The following is a 21146-nucleotide window of genomic DNA, read 5'->3' as shown; positions in this document are numbered from 1 at the left end:
AGCAGACATGTTAAAAAGACATAAAAACTTGTATGTTCCTCTTGACCTGACGAAAACGACTTTTTCTTTTTTTTGAGAATGATACAAACATGAACTTCATATTTTCTTTAATAATTCGAATCCTTAGACAAGGAAACTCGTGATTAAAGTTTATAATAGAGAGAGAGAGAGAGAGAGAGAAGATATTAGCATGTACTATAATTTCAAAAGTCAAAACATTATTGAATTCCCCTAATAATAAGAATTTAGTCAAATACAGGTAAAGAAAGAGGTTCTGATACCCCACTCTTATCTCACAACGACAAGACTCAAAAACTCAAGGATATTAGGTGGTGCATATGCAAGCGATCCATCTGCTATAATTAGAAGTAGAAAAACAAAGTGTCTATATATATATATATAAAGAAAAAGGCATCCATTTACTGGTGCGCAAGGTAATTGCAAGTGGGCTTGGGAGCTGTGATGGTGAAATGCCAGAGGATTCAAGAAAGGGCCTGGGAGCTGTGATGGTGAGATGCCAGAGGATTCAAGAAAGCACTTCGGCTGGGGAAAATCCCATCGCATCACAACTGCAAAAAGGCTAATTCACACAGAGGAGGCATTTGGTTTTGACCGGTTAGCCTCACCTAATGCAAACGAGGTAAGGTGACTTGAAATTTATTTTTCTGAGATAACAGTATTAAAAGCATCCCAGAATTAAACCCTCCATCTCCCATTACTGGTCCCTATGGAGTTTGGATCAGCCACCCGCCCCACTCTACCACCCTGTGCGGTACATTAACTACTAGAATATACACTTTTTTTTTGTTTTTTTATTCGAGGAAACATGGTTTGTCATAAATGTACTTTATGAGCCTATTATCCAGCAAAACTCGAGCCTTTTCGAATTTTTATAAAAAATACATATTTAAATTTAAATTTAAAATTTACTGTACAGATCTCAGTAAAATATACACTGCACACTAACTATATATATATATATATACATATAGTCAACTCACTGTATAAAGTCATTATTTATTCTTTTGATTTAAATTTTTTTAAAAAATTTTTATAAAAATTTTATTTGTTTTCAATTTTATTCTTTCATTCTAAGTTTTTATGTATTATTTTATTTTTATTTATTCCTTATACTTTTGATTTTCTTTTATCTTTATCCTTTTTGTAAGATTTTTATAGGTTTTTAATTTTATCTTTCAATTAAAATTAGATAATGTTTGTTTGCTGGAAAGTAGTTTTTTTTTTTAAAGTAAATTTCAGGAAAATTAATTATAGGAAAGTGAATTATTTTCTGATGTTTGGTAGTGTAATGAAAAATAAGTTGAAAACTATTTTTCAATATTTGATTATGTCATAAAAATAAGCTGAAAAATAACTTATTAATGTATTTTTTTTCAAGTTTATTAAAATAATAAGGAATAAATCTTACAAATTAAAATGTTGAATGAGAATGAAATTGAAAAAAAAAATTTCATATATTATCTCAAATAAAATAAATAATAATCAAAATAATAGAGATCAAATCTAAAAAATAAAAGATGAAGAAATTAAAATAATAATAATTAACATTTCATAAATTATTTCAGATAAAATAAGTAACAATCAAAAGAATAAGAACCAAATTTGATAGATAAAAAATTTCAATAAAAAAAATAAGCAAATAGCAAAAAAAAGTATAAAAATATGGACCAAAGTTAATATAAAAATTAAATTTTAAAAGATGAAATTGAAAAATAAATATTCAAAATAATATATATATATATATATATATATATATATATATATCATTCAAAAGTTTGAGGATCAAATTTGATATGATCAGTAAATAATATAACATTTCTAAATTTTTCACAAATTCTAGAAAGTGTTTTCCGGAAATTTTCCGTCCAAATTTTTCAGAAAAATACTTTTTTGAAAACCAAACCAAATTTTTCTTTAACTAGAAAGTGTTTTCTATTAATCAATTTTTTTAATGACAAACAAACACAGAAAAATTTGAAAAGTAATTTTTCAGAAATCACTTTCCGATAAACAAGTATAGCCTTGATGATATTATGTTTTCCAATTTAATTCTTGTTGTTTTGATTTTGATTTTTTAATCTTTTTGTGAAAGTTATTATTCTTTTCAATTTTATCACTCATTTAAAAAATTATTTTCATTTTTATGTCGATTTTAATCCCTATTCCTTTGATTTTTTTAGATCTTTTTGCTAAATTGATTTTTCTTTTTAATTTTAACCTTCAATTAAATATAAAGTTTATTTTGATCCTTCCTTAAAAATTATAGTTTTGCCCTTTTAGTTGTTAGTATTTCAACTTCAATTCTTATTATTTTAATTTTTAATTTTTATTCTTAGTTTTTTTATAAAAGTTTTATTATTTTTTAATTTCATCCTTTTTTTCCAATTTGCTTTATATTTTTTTTTTCAATTTGGTTCTCATTCTTTTGATTTCTTTTTTTTTCTTAGCCCTTTTGCAAAAGTTTTATGGGTTTATAATTTCATCATTAAATTCAAATTGATAGTATTATATTTTTCAATTTACTTCTTATTGCTTTGATTTCTAATTTTTTTTGGCTATTTTGTTAGAATTATTATTTTTTTCAATTTCACCATTCAATACAAAAATTGTTTTGATTTTTTCAGGTTTTTTTGCTATATTGATTTTTCTTTTCAATTTCATCTTTCAATCAAATATAAAATTTATTTTGATTTTTATTTTTTAAATTATTATTTTTTAATTTTTTTGTATAATTTTTTTTCAATATCATTTTTCATCACTTGATTAATTGAGAATTAAATTTTATGATTTTTCTAGATATGTTGCTCTAGTTTAACAATCCAAGTTATAAATTTAAAAAATTAATATAAGTTTTTATAGTAAAACAAAAATCTTTATAATTTTTTATTAAATTATTCTAATTTTATAATCTTAACCATAGATTTAACAGGATATCCATATTAAAACAACCTTAATTACCTGGAGAAACGAGCGCGCAAGGCACAGGCGAAGATATTGCACAAAGTCCAAGCTTGCAAAGGCAAAAATCATTGCCAGGAAGAATGTAAAAATAGATTACATCGCACCCACACCTGTTTATGAACTCAAACCTTGTTTATTTTCGTATTTTAATATATTTTTAAATAAAATATAATTTGAAGAGCAGCATGTACTAAACTAATGAAAAATTGATTAGATTACACCGCAACCACATCATATTTGCCTTGATTTTGAGAGAGAACGGATGGTGTTTGGCGGGTTTCTCTGTTTTTATTTGCATTGAATATTAAGAAATATTACAGCATTGATTATAAATATTGCTTTAAGATCACTCAAAGATGGTTTGAGGGCCTGTGCTTCTTCAAGCTGACCTCATTAAGAACATAATGTTTTTTTAATCGCTACTTACTGAGAAGGGAATTCTAATCTCCAGTTACAGAGTGGTTGCTGAGCCTTAAGAGAGGAGTGGCCTGCCACTAACTGTTTTAATCGTCATGAATAATAGCTTAATCTTTTTTATATATAATTCTTCGATTTGTTTTTTTATACGAAACTAAGTCAATTTTACAAGTTTTTAATCTTTTTTTTTTTCAGGCCAAGTCATTTGAATAACTTGCGTGATTGGGCACGATTTGATTATTTTTTATCAAATACAATCCCAAGATTTTGACAAAGGATAGCTATTTGAATAATGCTATTTATCTCAAAAAAAATTAAATGAGTTCTGCCCGGAAATCATAGGCTCCTAGCCACATCCACCTTATCAGGTTTGATCTTTGGCAGAGCACGCCATTAGGATCCATCATACCAATTAGTTGGTATTTTTTTTAAAAAAACAATAATTAGCATTATTATATTTTTATCCACATATATGATGATGAATGCTTTTCCACACGTATACATACAGAAATACGTGCATACATACATATTACACACACGAATGTATATGTTTTGGGTTGTATTTTATACTTAAGAGAAAATGATGCCAAAGGCAAAAGCAAGGGGCTGCGTCTCTACATGGGACTGGCTGGGCAAAGATCACTGTCGGAAAAATTGTAGATGTCTGTACAGAGGAATGGGAGTCTGTACAAACTCCTCCCATGACGCAGTATATGCTCACCACATCCACGTTTGACAGAGGCATAGCCTTGTTAACTAATTTAGACAGTATAATATATTATTATTTATCTGCATATGTGTTGTGAATGGGGTTAATTTTTTTTTTAAAAATCAGATATTATTAATATTTTAGTGCTTTAAATTACTAAATAGCCTCTAATATCATCTGAATATTTTTTTTAAAAAAAAAACCATATTGCAGTGATGGAAAGTGGAAACGCCCTCTCAAACTTGACTTGCAGTTTTTTATTTTGTCATTTTATTGTACATAAAGCATGAAAATAACTAAAAGAACCGTTTCGTCTAGGTCAATATTTTTGAACTCTCAAGGGTATTAGTGTCATTGACTGTGCAAATAAAATGGAAAAGATAAAATAGCCCCCCGAACAAAAAGCCTTTGTTCTTGCTTGCAAGAGCAGCAACGTAGTTTCACTGTGCAGAACAAAAAATCTACTAAATTATATCCAATCAATTTAAAAATTACCTTTAGATTCCTTAAAAAAGATAACTCAACCCAGCTAGCAAGGCAATTGTTATTTTTTAAAAATATATTAAAAATATATTTTTTAATTTTTTAAAGAATTAAAAGATATTATTTTAAAAAATAAAATTCAAATTCAAATAAAATTTTGAAAGGTTAATTTTTATTGATTTTTTTAATTCAAATTCAAAACTTATCTGCAGAGCTAAGTTTAAAAACATTGTGATAAAAACACTCCAACATATAAAAAAAAAAAAATGGTAACGTATCCCTTCACACATGTTAGGATGTCGTGAGACGTTAATATGTCATGTGGATGTCAATTTAATTGTCACGTCAATATATAACAGAGTTAAATATTTATATACTTAAAAAATTAAATATTCGAATAGGAAAGATTGAAAAAATAGCATATTAAATATATATTCACCCGTTCGAAAACGCATTGGACCCTTGCCTCCTACCCGTGCTCGCAAGAGGATTGGAATTTTATGAGTTTGGCTTAATTTTCAAGAGCATGTTTGTTTTTCTATTTTAAAAATAAAATTATTTTATTTTAATTATTTTATATTTTCAAATTATTTTAATGATATGGTGTAATTTTTTAAAAACATTTTTTTATTTTTAACTTTAATTTATTAAAACAATAATCAATCATGTTATACCAAAATAAAATTTTAAAAAGGATTTTCGCGAAAACACACTCTTCATCGAGGGTTTATTTATCACTGCGCAGAGCCTGCAACACAGATTGCACAGGTGTCTTCAAAAAGATGGTTAATGTTACCTTAATATTGCAGGCAAAAAATAATTAACCTTCCATTTTGCACGTTGCCATCTTGGCAAAATGCGGTAATCACACCCAAAAACTCACCAATATCTATTATGCCACTGTTTATTTTTATTTATTTTACAGTGCAAAAATAATTTTTTTTAAAAATGATTCTTTTAATTTAAATCAATATTTTTTATGTTTAGATTATTTAATAGACTAATATTAAAAAAAATCTTTAAAAAATAATATTATTTTAATATATTTTCAAACTAATCAATTATTATTCTCATTACCACAGGCTTTCGCTCCACTTAAAACTAGAAAAAGGCAGAAATGAGAAGACCATCGTCGTCAAATAACTCGGCTTCCACTTAAATTTTCATAATTTTCACCCTTCAGTCCAAGCAAAGGATAGATGCATTTATCATCATCCATCTGCCCTCGTCCACCATCAACCCACCCCCCTTCGTCAAATAACTCGGCTTCCACTTAAATTTTCAAAATTTTCACCCTTCAATCCCATCAAAGGATAGATGCATTTACCGTCATCCATCTGCCCGAGTCCCCCAACAACCCAACCCCCTCCCTTCCCCTCAGAATATATTTTTTCCTATGTGACACAGATTTCAAACAAAAATAAAATAAAAATTTATTATGTCACATCTCAGTGTCTCATATATCTCATCAGAAGTACATCATTTAAAAATCCCATAAATTACAAGGAGGTAAAAAAAAAAGCGTATTTTAGCAAAACCAGCCACCACTCTGGCTCACATTAGCAGCTGGTATCTCAAAATGCCATAGCCTCCCAACAGCCTTAACCAAATTCTTCCTGCACAAAAACTCCTCCGCAAACATTTTCTCCACTCTCCGATCCACATCATGCAAAAACACATGCGTCACTCCTGATCCTTTCCTCCCCCTGGCCATCACCACCGCTGAAAATATCGCCGCCATCCTCCCTGGTGCTTCCGGGAAGTACCCTCTTGGCGCATCAATCATTATCAAATCCCATTCCTTGTCATAAACCTCGTCGGGCAATCCAGTCAATGCTAGCTTGCACCTGTAGTTGCCGCGCAAGTACGCTTTACTTGGCGAACACAACGGTTCAGACCGGTACGTTTTCAGGAGGCTGTCGGCTTCTTGCAGTTGCGTCCGGTACTGAACCGTGTGCGCATTTAACGTTGGGGCTTTTTTGACGATTGTCTGAACCCATTTGGGATCTTCTTCGAGAAATAAAGTGGTGCCATGTGGATTTAATGATGTCCACATGAGAGAATCAAAACCCAGACCAAATACAAGGAAGTTGCAAGGTGAACGCGTTTTGAGGACATCGAAAGTGACTGAGATTTCGGCCAAAGATTGTTGTGGGACGATCTTTGACGTTGCATAGTGAAGGATAGATTGGAGTTGAGTCGGCGTAGCGTCGTAATCCGCGGCGGCGCGGGCTTTGGCCGAAGCTAAGGAGCAGAGGCCGAAGGAAGAGATGTTATCAACCGACCGGATTAAGTTTGAAAAGAGAAACGCACCGATGATCAGACCGGATAAAGCCACTGCGAGTAGACAGGATTTTTCCGGAGTAAATTGGGTTCTCTTCATCTCTTTTTCTCTCTTGATAGAATTTATGATTGGTTTCTTGGGAAAAGGGAAAGAAAGGAGGAGAGAATCTTGCTTGGTCTTGGGCTTGGGTGGAGGAGCTGTGTCTGGCAAGATTGTTGTTCGTTATATAGAGAGATAGGAAATGAGTTGAAGAGTGGAAGAGAGCATAAATAGATAATGAGTGAAGGTTTTGTTTTTGGACATAAATACCCATATAATTTTAGGACTTGGGAGTTGTGCACACGTTGTCTGTAAATTGTATCATCTCTTTGGATGTTTTGTGGTGTTGCTTCTAACAAATTACTGATTGGTTTTTTTTTCCAATTTTTGCTGAATTATTATTGGATTCAACACTTGACTTTCATGGGCAATAAGATTTTCCATGCACACCTATTGACCAGGTAAGCATGCAATTTTCCCTTTTCTAAAGAAACTTAAAATAACTTTTTTTATAGCAACTTCATATATATATATATATATATATTTCAAAAACTTTTTGAAATAAAATATATCAACTAAATTGCATGGACTAAATTAAGAATTTAGTTTATAAATTATTTTTAATTAGTATATCTTTATAATGTCTCTTCGGATATCTAGACTATGTGATAAAGTGTCTAGTAATTATGATAATGGTGCCAGTAGCTTAAAAAAAAAAAAGTCTCGTGGTTTAAAATATATAGCTATGATAATAGTGCTAGTAGCTTAATAAAAAAAAAAAGCTATTCAAAATTACCTAAAAGCAAGTGATTTAGATTATTACAATAATATCTGCACGTGTAAAAGTAATATGATGCAATCATCAAAGAAATTCTAGTAATATAAAGGTACAGAGAACAATTTGTTGATTTACATTATAACTTTAATAATATTTATAATCACAAAAGTTATGTGGTTTTTTAGAATGTAAGTATGCTTCATTAAATCTAAGATAACAAATTGCAACCACTGATTAAAAAGTGATTTAATTGATCATCATGTACCCAGTTGAACAATTCATATAAGTCTTATTACAAAAACAAAATTGATTTTCATTGATTGCTTTAGTATTACTCAATTATTTATCCCAATTTAGCGTTAGTTTTAGTGTTTGAGTATAATTAAATATAATAATTTATATTTTTTTTAGTGTTATATTATTAGAGAAAAGCTTACATAAGTGTAATTGAATATTAAAATACACTGAAAATTTAACAAATGTTGGTATAAAGAAGAAAAAAAAAAACTCTGTTATCCTATAAAAGATCTTGTTCTCTTTCAAATGTGAATTTGTTTTTGCTCCTATCACGTAAATCACTAATTCTCTTTTCCCACTCTTCTTGAATTTTATTTCTTATCTCTTTATGCTAGTTATTGAGAGGTTGAAGAACATCTTCAAACTAGTAGTAAGTTTTGAAATATAGTAAAGATTTTTTTTTTGAAATATTTTTTATTTAAAATTATATTAAAATATTTTATTTATTTATTTATTATATTAGCATACCAAACACAATAAAAAAACCTCTAAAAATATATCTTAAAGTTAAAAAAATTAAAAATATAACCAGATACCAAATAAAAATTACAAAATATCACCCGTAAGATTTTGTAGCCTCTTTGACATCTTTTAGAAGAGAAATATGATGAGTAAAAAACAATTCTTTTATTGGAATTATAAAATACGTTGTTAGATTTTACTAGGCTTTTATTTGCTTTTTATGATAATTTACCGAAAGATATTGTAAGTATATTTCAAAGAAAACAAAAGGAAAGTACAGAGCATTACCTGCTGATTTTGTTAACACACGTTCATCAAACTTATCATGCATAAAGTTAAATAATATAGGAAAACTCATGTTTACCGAGACTTATTTTAGCGTGAATTGTAAATTTTAACGGGGGCATGCTGGGCTGCAGCCGCAAGCACAAGCACCCGGTGCTCGACAAACATGTTTGCCACAGAGAGTTCCAACGGCTGCAGGGGGAGAGGTTATGCTCAGGGACGGACATCAAGCGCTAAAGATGTCATCCACGGGAGTAAGGGCAAGACCCGCGTGATAGGCTGCTGATCCAGGCTAGCAGGTTTGTAGACCCTCCCGTCAAGGGTCTGCATATTGACGCGGTGGTCAATAAATCAGCACCCCTACGGTCTGCTGTTACTTAGGTCCGAACGAGGGCCAAGTATTATGGGTCAGAATGAGTATCCAGCTTTCGGACTCAACAGTCTTGGATTATATGTTTGGAATCACTTTTATTAGGTCCTGACATGACAGCTATAAAAAACAAATAATAATAATAATAATTATTATTATTATTATTGTTTTTTTTATTGTTAATAATGATTTAAAAAAAATTATTATTGCCAAAACTTTGGATAAACAAGATTAATAATATTATTAATATGATAAATATTATTATTTAAATTCTAAATATTATTATCTTTATTAAAATTAAAAGCGTTAGCATCAAGAGTAGAATGTTACTATTGTGATACAAATATTAACAATAACATTATTTTTATTATAAATATTGTAATTTTGGTTATAATTAATATAATTCATACAATAATTCAATAATTTGTAGAGAATGTTATGGATATTGATTTGAAGGGTGAAATTAAAAATTAACATAATTATTATTATTCTCGTCGTTGTTATTATTATTAGTAAAGTTTTTTTAAAATTATTAAAAAAAGATTGTTTAGCCATAGCAAGGATATTGATTATATTTTAATTATTAATATTATGATTTCTCTTATAAATAATTTCATTTTCATTTGTATTAATAATATTAAAAATATTATTATTTATCGTAGAAACATTGTTATTTTAAAAATATTATTAATATTGAGTTTTGCAGGACGTTTCATCCAACTCTCCAGGATTATATGTCGAATTTATTTTTATTGGGTCATGTATCCAAACCCAACTTTCTTGAGTTCGAGTAATAAACCAATTCTTTTAGATGATACATCCATACCCAATACTCTGGACGAGGAACAAGTCTGCAGGAACAAGAGGAGAACTCAAGTCTTTTGGAAGTACCCATCACTCATGATCATGTGTTCAAAATCAATTTTCTTAGGTCAATCGTTAATACTGAATTCTATTTGATTAACTGTTTATACCCACCTCTCTTGAGTAGTGCGTTCAGTTTCAACTCTCCTGAGTCCGACCAAGAACCTAAATCTATGAAATCTGAAAACGAACTCAATTCTCCTGGATGCAGACCCAATCATATGCTCTTAAATCCTTCAAAACTCTTTTAATTTAGCGAGCCTCTTTCGATGCCTCGAGTTGCATTCTGTGTCAAGATTTCGTCATCTCTTTGAAGGACAAAGCCCAAATAGCTGAGGTGGTGGCATCTTGGCGCCACCATCTCATCCAATTTAATCTTCCGCCAACCTTTTGCATTTAAATCAGTCCCTCGCTCCCGACTTAAAATTTCTATTTAAGAGGAGAGTGTACGTATTCTATTTTCATTTCAATTCACCGGCACATCCAATTAAATTCTTAAATTGAGTCAATTGTGGCTAACAAGTTTAGCTAACATGAAATCGAAATCTTTATGTCAAGCTTCCGTCTAAAGACTAAAGCGGCTGCAACTATGCAAATCCAAGAAAATTTTTTGTTTGAGTTTTAAACCATTCGTTTTTATGAAAAATATTTATTTATTTGATGTAATTTTAGAAATGAGTTTTTAAATGAAAAAAGCTGAACTCCTAATAACATGCAAAAAACAAACGATGCATAGTCTTTTATCTTTTTGAAAAATAATAATAAGTGAGGTGGATAAGAGATCATCCATCCTTTTAAGTAGTAAAAAATTAAGTAGATCCAGATATGCATGTTGGGCTAGAAGGCCCACGTGTTTGGGTTGTTTTGCTTTGATGCACAAGACCTGATTAAGCTCTTTTTTTTTTTTTGCTATTTTACATTTAGTTTTTTCAAAAAAACAAAACACATTCTCTAACCTAATTGGGTCTTTTATCCGTGTAACATGTTAATGAGTTAATCCATAATATTCGATTTATTATTTTTTATTGGTTTTGTATTTTTTTATCATTCAATTTTTAAAAAAAATACAATTTCACAGTTTTTTTATAAATGATGTATTTTTTTTATTCAACTCAAACATAAAAAAAACGCAATTTGTTATCAATACCAATGATCTATTCTTTAAAATTCTACTCAAACCTAAAAGATTGTAATTTAATTACTTGTTGTCTGTAATCTTTCTTTGTTATCTGAACTCTACATACCTAGCATTATCCTTCTTCCTTTTTTTACCTTTAAAAGATATATTATTTCATGCAAAAAATTATCATGTATTTTATTATTATATAATTAAATAAAAATAATATTTGGAATAAAAAAATTACTAGATTCGATGACGTGCAAAACTAGTACCATGAGTATGCTTGATCGATTTGAGCTTACTTTATTTCTTTAATCTAATGCTATTTTTTATTTATTGATTGATTTTATTCTTAAATTTTGAGTTAATCTAGAATTAATATTTCTAATTTATTTCTTTCAAGATCAACTTTATTGGTTTTAGAGAATAACTAAAATTAATTGATATAGATTAATTTTTTCTATCCTGATATCAAATGAAAATATCATTAAACTCATGGTTTAAATATATTTTCCTAGAAGAATAGTCACCAATATATTAATATTTTTTAATGCTTTAAAATCATTTTGTTCTAGGCCATCGTTTTAACGAGTTAGTTCTTAACATCTGAGCAACTTTTTATTTTTATTTGTTTAATGCCTTTTTCACTCTTTAAATTTTTTATTAAAAAAATATAATTTCATTATTTACCATCGATTGTTTTATTTTTTATTATCTAACTCAAATGTAAAAAAATTTAATTTCACTATTTGTTATTAATAATCTATATTTTTCTATTTCAGATCTACATATCACTGTTTTTTTACTTTTTAAAAAATATATTGTTTCATATTGAAAATAATATTATGTGCCTTATGGTCATGTAATTAAATAAAAAATAATATATGGGATAACATTTTTATTAAATTTGATGACGTGCATGACTTGCGACGCGAGTTTACGTTATTGACTCGAGTTCACTTTATTTTTTTAATTAAATATTATTTTCTTACTAATTTCATTATTCAACATTGAGTTATTAGAGATTAAAATTTTCAATTAATTTTTTTTCAAGGTTATTCCTGCGAGTTTCACAAATTAGCCCAAATTAATTCAAATAGATCAAGGCAATGTTTTGAAACGCGATTAAAACCGTATTTAAAAAAAATAATTTTTTTATTTAAAATAATTTTTGTATATTTTTAAATCGTTGGTATGATTATGTCAAAATATTTTTTTTAAAATAAAATAATATTTTTAAATAAAAAATACTTTAAATCACAATAACTATCATATTTTCAAACATCAATTAAATATTTTTTTTATCATAATATTATATCAAAATATCATTCAATTTATAATTAAAATTTATTTATTTTTAAAAAACACGTTATCATTTATTTTTTAGCGCTTTATATTTTATTTCTGCTCTGGCTCGTGGGGTAGTAGCGGCAATGGAATAGTTGCAACTGTGCCACGATAGTAGTTTCATGAAACGTGTCGGTGTCTACAGCTCAACCTCACTAAAGGCAAAGGTAGTCTCCGCCTGCAAAACTGACAACAACCCCGATCCCCGATCCAGGAACTTAATTGCCCCTCAACTACCATAATGGGCAAGTCCCATCTGCATCGTCAATTTCAACTGTGGACCCACTCGAACTTCAGCGGCCCAGATCCAACAAATCAGGTCACCACATTAAATAATACAAGTAGCATTGATAAATGTCACCATGCCCCCCTCTCTCGGTCTTATTGTTATATACCAAAGCCCTGGCAGGCTTATTTTTAATCACTCAATAACCCAAAAGAATATACTTTTTTATCAAAGATGAGAAGCCAGTTCCTTTTTTTCCTGGGCGTTTTGTTGCTCTTTGCTTCCAGTGCTTCTCTTTTTAGGGCTGTTAACGGGGATGGTGTGACGGAGGAGTGTAGCAGTGACTTCCAAAAAGTAATGGGTTGCCTGAGCTATGCTACCGGGAAAGCGAACACGCCCACAAAAGACTGTTGCCTTTCAGTGCAAAATATTAAAGAAAGTGACCCTAAATGCTTGTGTTTCATCATGCAACAAACAAGTAATGGTAGTGCACAGATCAAGAACTTGGGTATCCAGGAGGCTAAGTTGCTCCAGCTCCCTACTGCTTGCCAGTTGCAGAATGCTAGTCTTAGTTTCTGCCCTAGTGAGCACCTCTCTCTCTCTCAACCAGCCATTGATTTCATGCTCTTTATTATTGTTGTTGTTTTTCAAGTATTGGTTTTTTGGAGGTAAGTTAGCTTTAGTTCCCATAAAATATCCTTCAGATTTTGTCCCCATATATATATATATATATATATATATATATATATATATATATATATAAACGAGCAAAAATTCATCAAAAAAATCAGATAGCATGAAAGTTAGGTCTAGAAAACAGAAGAAAAAAAAATATTGCAAGAAAAGAAAACCCAATATGCTGCAACGCGGCTCCAGCTGTCTTTGTTTGATCCACTAAGCGTTTAACATAGGCATACACTCGTGGCATCAGAGATTTAGGTGAATCACTAACTTGGCCGTTTAGAAATGCCGTTCACTGCTATTTTGGTCATGATCCATACTTGACCAGTATTGATCAGTAACCAGTGATATCCTTATTTATTTCTAGATTGGATATGCAAAATTGTACAAATATGACTTGAAAATTTCAATATATCTGATATAAAATAAAAGGCCGTTCTAGGTCTCTAGGGAGTTGCTCTAACTTTCATATCGTCCCTGTCAATGAACAGAGCTTCTAGGCATATCTCCTAGCTCTCCAGACGCTGCCATCTTCACAAATGCTTCAACAACAGCAATTCCTGCTGCATCAACATCAACAGGAACATCACAATCAGAGAAAGCAGGTGACTCCAGTGGATTCCGGCATAGAACACACCTTGCAGGTCTTTTCGTGATTGTTGCTGCCATCTTCGTATTTGCTTCCCCTGCTGGGTCGGCCTCCATGTTCCAGTTTTAGGGGTGAACAGCAACAGCACCTAATGAAAGCAATGAAAACGAAGCTTGGGTTCCTTTTGTACCTTTTCTTTTGAATTTTCAGGATTTAATCCAACTCTCGTTGCAAGTTGTGTAATCTTGTCTCCTGCACTTAAGCTAACATTCGCCTATCAGGCTATTATCTCCAAGCACGAATGTTCTGATATCAGGATGCTGACTATATTGCTTCGCTATCTAAATGTGTGCATGAGCTGGCGTCCCTCGCATGTTTGACCTCGATTATGGCTTTGTTAAGCCGCAGAGCTGGCTTATGGGTTCGCGTTGCGTGGTATTCAATTAAACAGATATCCAATTCATCAAAGATATGGACCTGGAAAATCAAGCATGTTCACCGGAAAAAATGATAAAATCAAGTACAAACAGTCTCTTTACTGGAATTTAGAAGCTTGCTTCCTCGTTAAAACACTTTTTCGTTCAAAAGATGGCAACAGAATGGGAATTGTGAATAGAACGAAACGAGTTCTTGCGAGGAACAGGGACAATGAACTCATCTGGTCAGGTCAAAAGCGAATACCCACCAAATCCTTTCAATTCAAACTGTTGGATTTTGCATATATACAATACGGAAACCGTAAAGTAGTTCTTAGTATCTTGTTGGATGGATTTATGTTTATGCAAGGTTTATACAAGTATCTTATTAGACAGAGTTATAGTTATTTAAGATTTATATATTAACAGTTGTTTAAGATTTATATAAAAATTATATTAATTTAAAATTGAGATGATGTAAATTATAGATCATTCAAGTTTTCATACTATAATAATAATTTATATGAATCACTAATAAAAAAATTTTAAACTTAATCGGGAAGATATGATATATAATTGAATGTTAACTTTTTTTTTTTTAATGTTTTATGTATTTCTTTATTATACTTTACTTATGAAAAATAAAAGATAACTTTTTATTTATAGAAAAAATTGAAAATTATAAAATATTAATTTGTCTCTTAAATAATATTATATATATTATACTCTACTTAAATATATATTATATTCTATTTTTTTTTCAAATCTTATTTTACATTTCTTGAAATTAATATTATTTGAGAACATATAAAATATGTTTTCTAGTTTATCTAAAATGATGAATAATTTTTTAATTACTTAAATACCTTTATATAATTTATATCATATTTAATATCTATCAATTTATTATCTTTGATTATGATAATACGTAGCATAATCAAAATATAATATTTTTTATATAAGATAATATAATGATTATTTAAGTCTAATAATTATTTACACAATAATCTTATTACGTGAATTTTTTTATAAACATATGTGATTTTTCTATATAAAATTTTTATATGGATTAGTTTAGTATACATATCATCTTACAAACACCTGCATGTTAATTCTAAATAATTCTAAATATCTCCTGTACCTCAACTTATAATAAAAAAATATTTTATCCTATAAAAAAAATAACATAATATGAATGAGTTTTAACAACTTTAATTAATTAATATTCAATTTTAATATAATATTAATTAAAAATATTTAAAAACAATACTAATACTAAGATGAAATAAAAATTTCACAATCATAAAATTTTTATAATTGCCTTTGCTAATATTTTTTAATAAAATATTTAATAAATATTAAAGATAAATAATATCATATTAATAAATAAAATATATTTACTTAAATAAAATTAATGATATATACATCCAACCGATTTATTATTGAGAATATAAGCTGACACATGTACCAATAAGAAAAGATCCCTTCAAATATCCCTTAAAATCAAACGCCAATGGAAAAAGAAAGCGCAGAATCCCCACGCTCATCTGCGCAGCTAGCTGGTCTAAAATCCAATTAATGCAAGACCACCGCCTTTAATGAGAGTTAAGAACAGGGGCAGGTGACAGCAACCAAAAATCATAAAGTATTCTACCGGTTTTTCTAATTTTGTTTTAGTGTTATATGATAATTTTAATTTATTAATGTTAAAAATTAAAAAGAAATTATTTTAATATTTTATTTTTTTAAAGTTATTTTTAAAAAACTTACATGCATAAAACACACACTTTAAGGCCCCTCGATTTCCATGCTCTCTTAATTAGAATGGCACCCCCCGATTGCTTCCGATGATCATGTGAGCTTGTAAGCCTGTGAAATAAATATCATACCGCCACAAAGCCAAAGAAAATATAGCTATCAGAACTAGCAGCTCAGAACACTATGCGAGTCATATTGATAGAGCTGCTGCGACGTATCAACGTCATCAATCTTGTGAAACAATCCAGATCATTTAAATATGAACAAAAAATTAATAAAATAGAAGGAGAATGAAGGGTGGTGTATTGTCAAGTGTTAGGAGATCCAAACATTCAAACACACACAAATTTACGTGGTTCGGCAACTTGCCTACTCCACGGAGCTACTGGTTTGTATTAATCAAGCTCAAAAGCAATACAAACAACAAAACAAGGAGGAGGAGAAAACTTCTCAACTCAACTCAACTCTCACCCTTAGCTCTCTCTCTGTGTTTCTCTCTATCTCGTGGTGCTCATCAGCTATCAATGGCACTCTCTATTTATAGCTGATGTGGGAGACAAGTTTCTTCTTTAGTCAACAATGGTGGGCAACAATTTCTTTGGTTAGGCACCCACCATGCAACCACCATTGACTTTAGCCATGTCTAACATGGCTGCCACCAACCATGTTGTGTCCACACCCAACAATCTCCCACTTGGACACAAATGGTGTTAGGTCTGTCTTTTAATCTTCAAGACCCACTGAAGCTTTACACAGCTTCAGTTTATCGAGAGTAACTCCTTTGGTTAACATGTCGGCTGGATTCTTGCTTCCACAGATCTTTTCAAGTAACAGTTGTTCATCGTCGAGCAATTGCCTGATGAAGTGATATTTGATCTGTATGTGCTTTGTTCTGGAGTGAAATGCTGGATTCTTGGCAAGGAAGATTGCACTCTGACTGTCACTATACAAAGTACCCTTTCCATGCATCTTGCCCAATTCTTGCAGGAAACTCTGTAGCCATACTATCTCTTTTGCGGATTCTGAAACTGCGACATATTCAGCTTCTGTCGTTGAAAGAGCAACTATCTTTTGCAAGGTAGAACTCCAAGAAACAGCAGTGCCTCCTAGAGTGTATATATAACCTGTAGTACTCTTTCTGCTATCAACATCTCCTGCTAGATCAGCATCTACAAAGCCTTCAAGTTTCAAACCGCCAGCTGTGAAAATAAGACATGTCTCCGATGAGCCTTTTAAGTACCTCATGATCCATTTCACTGCCTCCCAATGCTGCTTTCCAGGATTGCTCATATATCGGCTTACAACTCCCACTGCATGGGCAATATCTGGTCTAGTACAGACCATGGCATACATCAAGGAGCCGATAGCTGAGGCGTATGGGATCTGGTCCATGTATCCACGTTCTAGCTCAGTTTTTGGTGACTGGTCTTTACTGAGCTTGAAATGATTCCCCAGAGGTGTACATACTGGCTTAGCATTATCCATACTAAACCTGCTGAGAACCTTCTTGACATACTCTGCCTGTGAAAGCTTTAGTATGCCTTTGTCTTTGTCTCTGATGATTCTCATGCCAAGTATTTGTTTAGCAGCTCCCAGATCCTTCATTTCAAACTGTTTTGACAACTGTTGCTTTAGCTTGTCAATCTCTTCCATGCTGGAACCTGCAATTAACATATCATCCACATATAGCAGTAGAATGATATAGGAGTTGTCAAAATGTTTGACATAGCAACAATGATCAGCCTGACATTTTGTGTATCCCGTACTACTCATGAAGTTATCAAACTTCTTGTACCACTGTCTTGGAGCTTGCTTCAAACCATATAGACTCTTCTTTAGTTTGCAAACTTGACTCTCCTTTCCTGGTATTGCAAACCCCTCTGGTTGTTGCATGTAAATGTCTTCCTCCAATTCTCCATGAAGAAATGCTGTTTTTACATCTAATTGTTCAAGATGTAAATTTTCTGCAGCTACTATCCCCAGAACAACTCTGATTGTTGTAAGCTTCACAACTGGAGAAAATATCTCAGAATAGTCGATCCCCTTCTTTTGCTGAAACCCTTTTACAACAAGTCTTGCTTTGAACCGTTTGCTTCCGTCATGCTCGGTCTTTACTCTGTAAACCCACTTGTTTTGCAGGGCCTTCTTTCCTTCAGGCAGTTTGGTTAACTCCCAAGTCTTGTTCTTCAGCAATGACTCCATCTCGTCCTTCATGGCTAACTCCCACTTGCTCGAGTTTCCATCTTGTAAGGATTCTTCATAATTTAATGGTTCACCACCATCGGTCAGCAAGATATAATTCAGTAGAAGTGTGAACCGTTGTGGAGGCTTTATAGTCCTTGAAGACCTGCGAACAGCTGGTTCACTTGGCTCTGCACTATCTTGTGTAGAAGTGGTGGGTACTGAAGTGCTTGAACTATCTTGTGTGGACTCTTGAGTGGTAACATCAGGAAGCCCTTCTAATTGTATGAATTCAGATTTCTGTGGACTCGTATCTGAATCAGTTATCTCTAGTTCTGTACTTGATTTGTCTTTGTACAAAACTTTCTCGTTGAAGATCACGTTCCTGCTTCTGATAATCTTCCTGTTTTGATCATCCCAGAACCGAAATCCAAATTCTTCATCTCCATAGCCAATAAAGAAACATTTCTTTGATTTGGCATCCAGCTTGTTGCGAGCATCAGAGTCTACATGCACATAGGAAACACACCCAAAGACTTTTAGGTGAGCAAGCTGTACTTCTTTTCCTCTCCAGACTTCCTCGGGCAGTCTGAACTCCAAAGGTACTGATGGTCCACGGTTGATCAAGTAAACTGCAGTATGAACTGCATCAGCCCAGAATGTTTGAGGTAGCCCAGAATGCAACCTCATGCTTCTAGCTCGTTCATTGATGGTCCGGTTCATCCGTTCAGCAATACCATTCTGTTGTGGTGTGCCTGGAACTGTCTTTTCCATTCTGATACCGTTGACAGCGCAATACTCCTTGAAACCTCCATCAATGTATTCTCCTCCATTATCAGATCGTAAGCATTTCAGCTTCAAACCTGATTCAGTCTCAACCATAGCCTTCCATTTCTTGAATGTGTCAAACACATCAGATTTATTTTTCAGAAAGTAGACCCATACCTTTCTGCTAAAGTCATCAATAAAAGTGACATAGTACCGAGAACCGCCAAGAGATGCTACTGGAGCTGGTCCCCATAAATCTGTGTGCACCAGTTCTAGTTTTCTTGGTCTTAAGGTCCTGCCAACCTTTAAGAAACTGAGCTTCTTCTGTTTTCCGAGAACACAGCTTTCACAAATGTCTAGATCAACATTTTTTAATTCTGGCAGCTTTCCCTTTGACTGAAGTATCTTCATCCCCTTTTGACTCATATGGCCGAGTCTGCAATGCCATAGCTGTGCCTGATTTTCTGCTTCAGTAGAGGCAATTATATCTGCTGATCTTGTGGTCATATACAGGGTGCCGGTTTTCTTTCCACGAGCCAAAACCATTGCTCCCTTTGATACCTTCCACATTCCTCCAGAGAAAAGGATTGAATGGCCACTATCATCAAGTTGTCCGACCGAGATCAACTTCTTCTTTAGTTCAGGAACATGCCTTACATTTTGCAAGTTCCATGTAGATCCATTCATTGTCTTGATTTGCACATCTCCTATACCCACAATCTCCAATGGTTGTCCATCGGCCAGATAGACTACCCCATAATTTCCAGCAGTGTAATTTTGCATCATTTCATGGTGTGGAGTACAGTGAAATGAAGCTCCAGAATCAAGAACCCAATCATCAATAGGACTATGTACAGCAAGGATCAAAGCATCTTGTACCTCGTTTGTAGTGGCATTTACAGAATCAGCTTCAGGTTTCTTTGGTTTTGTGCAACTCCTCATAAAATGGCCAGGTTTGCCACAATTCCAACATTCAACCTGCTTCCTGGGTCCAAACTTGCTTTTGCTTCTGTACCTGGATTTTGATCTGCCTCTGGATAAGCCTCTGTCTTGTCTCCTTCCTCGAGTGTTGATGTTGAAAGCTGAACCTGAACTTGAGCTTTCACCCGAGTCTTTTCTTCGTACTTCTTCAGCTAAAATCAGGTCTCGGATATCATCATACTTTAATTTGGATTTTCCAGCTGAGTTGCTTACGACTGTTCTCATACCTTCCCAACTGCTTGGAAGTGAAGCTAGCAAAATAAGTGCTCGGATCTCATCATCAAACTCAATTTCAACGGATGACAATTGATTTGTGATGGTGTTGAAATTATTAAGATGCTGTGTAACAGAGGTGCTTTCTGTCATCTTCAGGTTGAACAGCTTCTTCATCAAGTGCACTTTGTTATTTGCTGATGGCTTCTCATACATCCCAGACAAGGCTTCCATCAATCTTGCTGTGGATTTCTCTTTTGTAACATTATGAGCAACTCTTCTTGACAATGATAGCCGGATAATGCCCAAGACTTGTCTATCAAGAATTTGCCAATCTTCTTCTAACATGTTTTCTGGCTTGCTCCCCAACAGAGGAAGATGAAGTTTCTTCCCATATAGATAATCTTCAATTTGCATTTTCCAATATCCAAAATCAGTTCCATCAAATTTTTCAATTCCTGCAGCCTTTATTTCATCAGCCATTTTTACTCTTTCTTGGATTTGAATCTCAAAAAATCTGACCTTACAGATGTGTCCGGAATGGCCAAAAATGCTGGAAACGACACTGAGATCACCCAAATCGGACTTCGGATGGCTCCGATTTAAACAATCAAAACTTGAGATAACAGGACGCTGCAGATGAAGCCACGTGGCAGGAGGAATAGTCGCTGCGCCACACCGGATCAAAACCCAGTTATGCTGACGTGTCAGGCACGTAGGCAATGTGGGACCCACATAATCTGACGTGGCAGGGCCGCGGAAATTTTCGGCTGATGTGGCAGTGCTGACGTGTCGATGACGTGGCATGGATGACGTGGCTGGTTGACCGGTCAGACGGCTGACGTGGCAGGGCGCGCGGCTGCTGACTGTGCTGGATGGCTGACGTGGCTGCTGAC

The 21146-nt window shown here is 32.4% G+C and overlaps 2 protein-coding genes across 3 annotated transcripts; one reads left to right on the top strand and one right to left on the bottom strand.

The window, feature by feature from the left end:
- Window positions 1-6017: 6017 nt before the first annotated feature.
- Window positions 6018-7223, bottom strand: LOC105123011 (glucuronoxylan 4-O-methyltransferase 1-like). Its single transcript, XM_011022440.1, has one exon. It carries the CDS (start codon window positions 6972-6974, stop codon window positions 6120-6122), a length of 855 nt encoding a protein of 284 aa, XP_011020742.1. The 5' UTR covers window positions 6975-7223; the 3' UTR covers window positions 6018-6119.
- A 5627-nt stretch (window positions 7224-12850) lies between these two features.
- Window positions 12851-14273, top strand: LOC105123009 (non-specific lipid transfer protein GPI-anchored 1-like). 2 transcript variants are annotated; one of them, XM_011022438.1, is made up of 3 exons: window positions 12851-13246; window positions 13836-14064; window positions 14112-14273. In XM_011022438.1, exons 1-2 carry the CDS (start codon window positions 12898-12900, stop codon window positions 14060-14062), a joined length of 576 nt encoding a protein of 191 aa, XP_011020740.1. In that variant the 5' UTR covers window positions 12851-12897; the 3' UTR covers window positions 14063-14064; window positions 14112-14273. The 2 variants fall into 2 exon arrangements, with proteins under 2 accessions (XP_011020740.1, XP_011020739.1); XM_011022437.1 differs by having other exon boundaries at window positions 13836-14273.
- The last annotated feature ends 6873 nt before the right edge of the window (window positions 14274-21146 follow it).

This window comes from Populus euphratica, unplaced genomic scaffold (assembly GCF_000495115.2).
Source record: "Populus euphratica unplaced genomic scaffold, PopEup_1.0 scaffold8.1, whole genome shotgun sequence".
In the NCBI taxonomy this organism is placed as follows: domain Eukaryota; kingdom Viridiplantae; phylum Streptophyta; class Magnoliopsida; order Malpighiales; family Salicaceae; genus Populus; species Populus euphratica.
The sequence above is the reverse complement of the archived record's forward strand: the minus strand, read 5'-3'. Positions and strand labels throughout refer to the sequence as shown.

What these genes read in the sequence shown, in the direction of transcription:
- LOC105123011 (XM_011022440.1), bottom strand. Translation starts at nt 6,974, where the DNA reads ATGAAGAGAACCCAATTTACTCCGGAAAAATCCTGTCTACTCGCAGTG.
- LOC105123009 (XM_011022438.1), top strand. Translation starts at nt 12,898, where the DNA reads ATGAGAAGCCAGTTCCTTTTTTTCCTGGGCGTTTTGTTGCTCTTTGCT. An exon ending in TAGTCTTAGTTTCTGCCCTA is followed by an intron (nt 13,247 to 13,835) that starts GTGAGCACCTCT and finishes GTCAATGAACAG; the next exon opens with AGCTTCTAGGCATATCTCCT.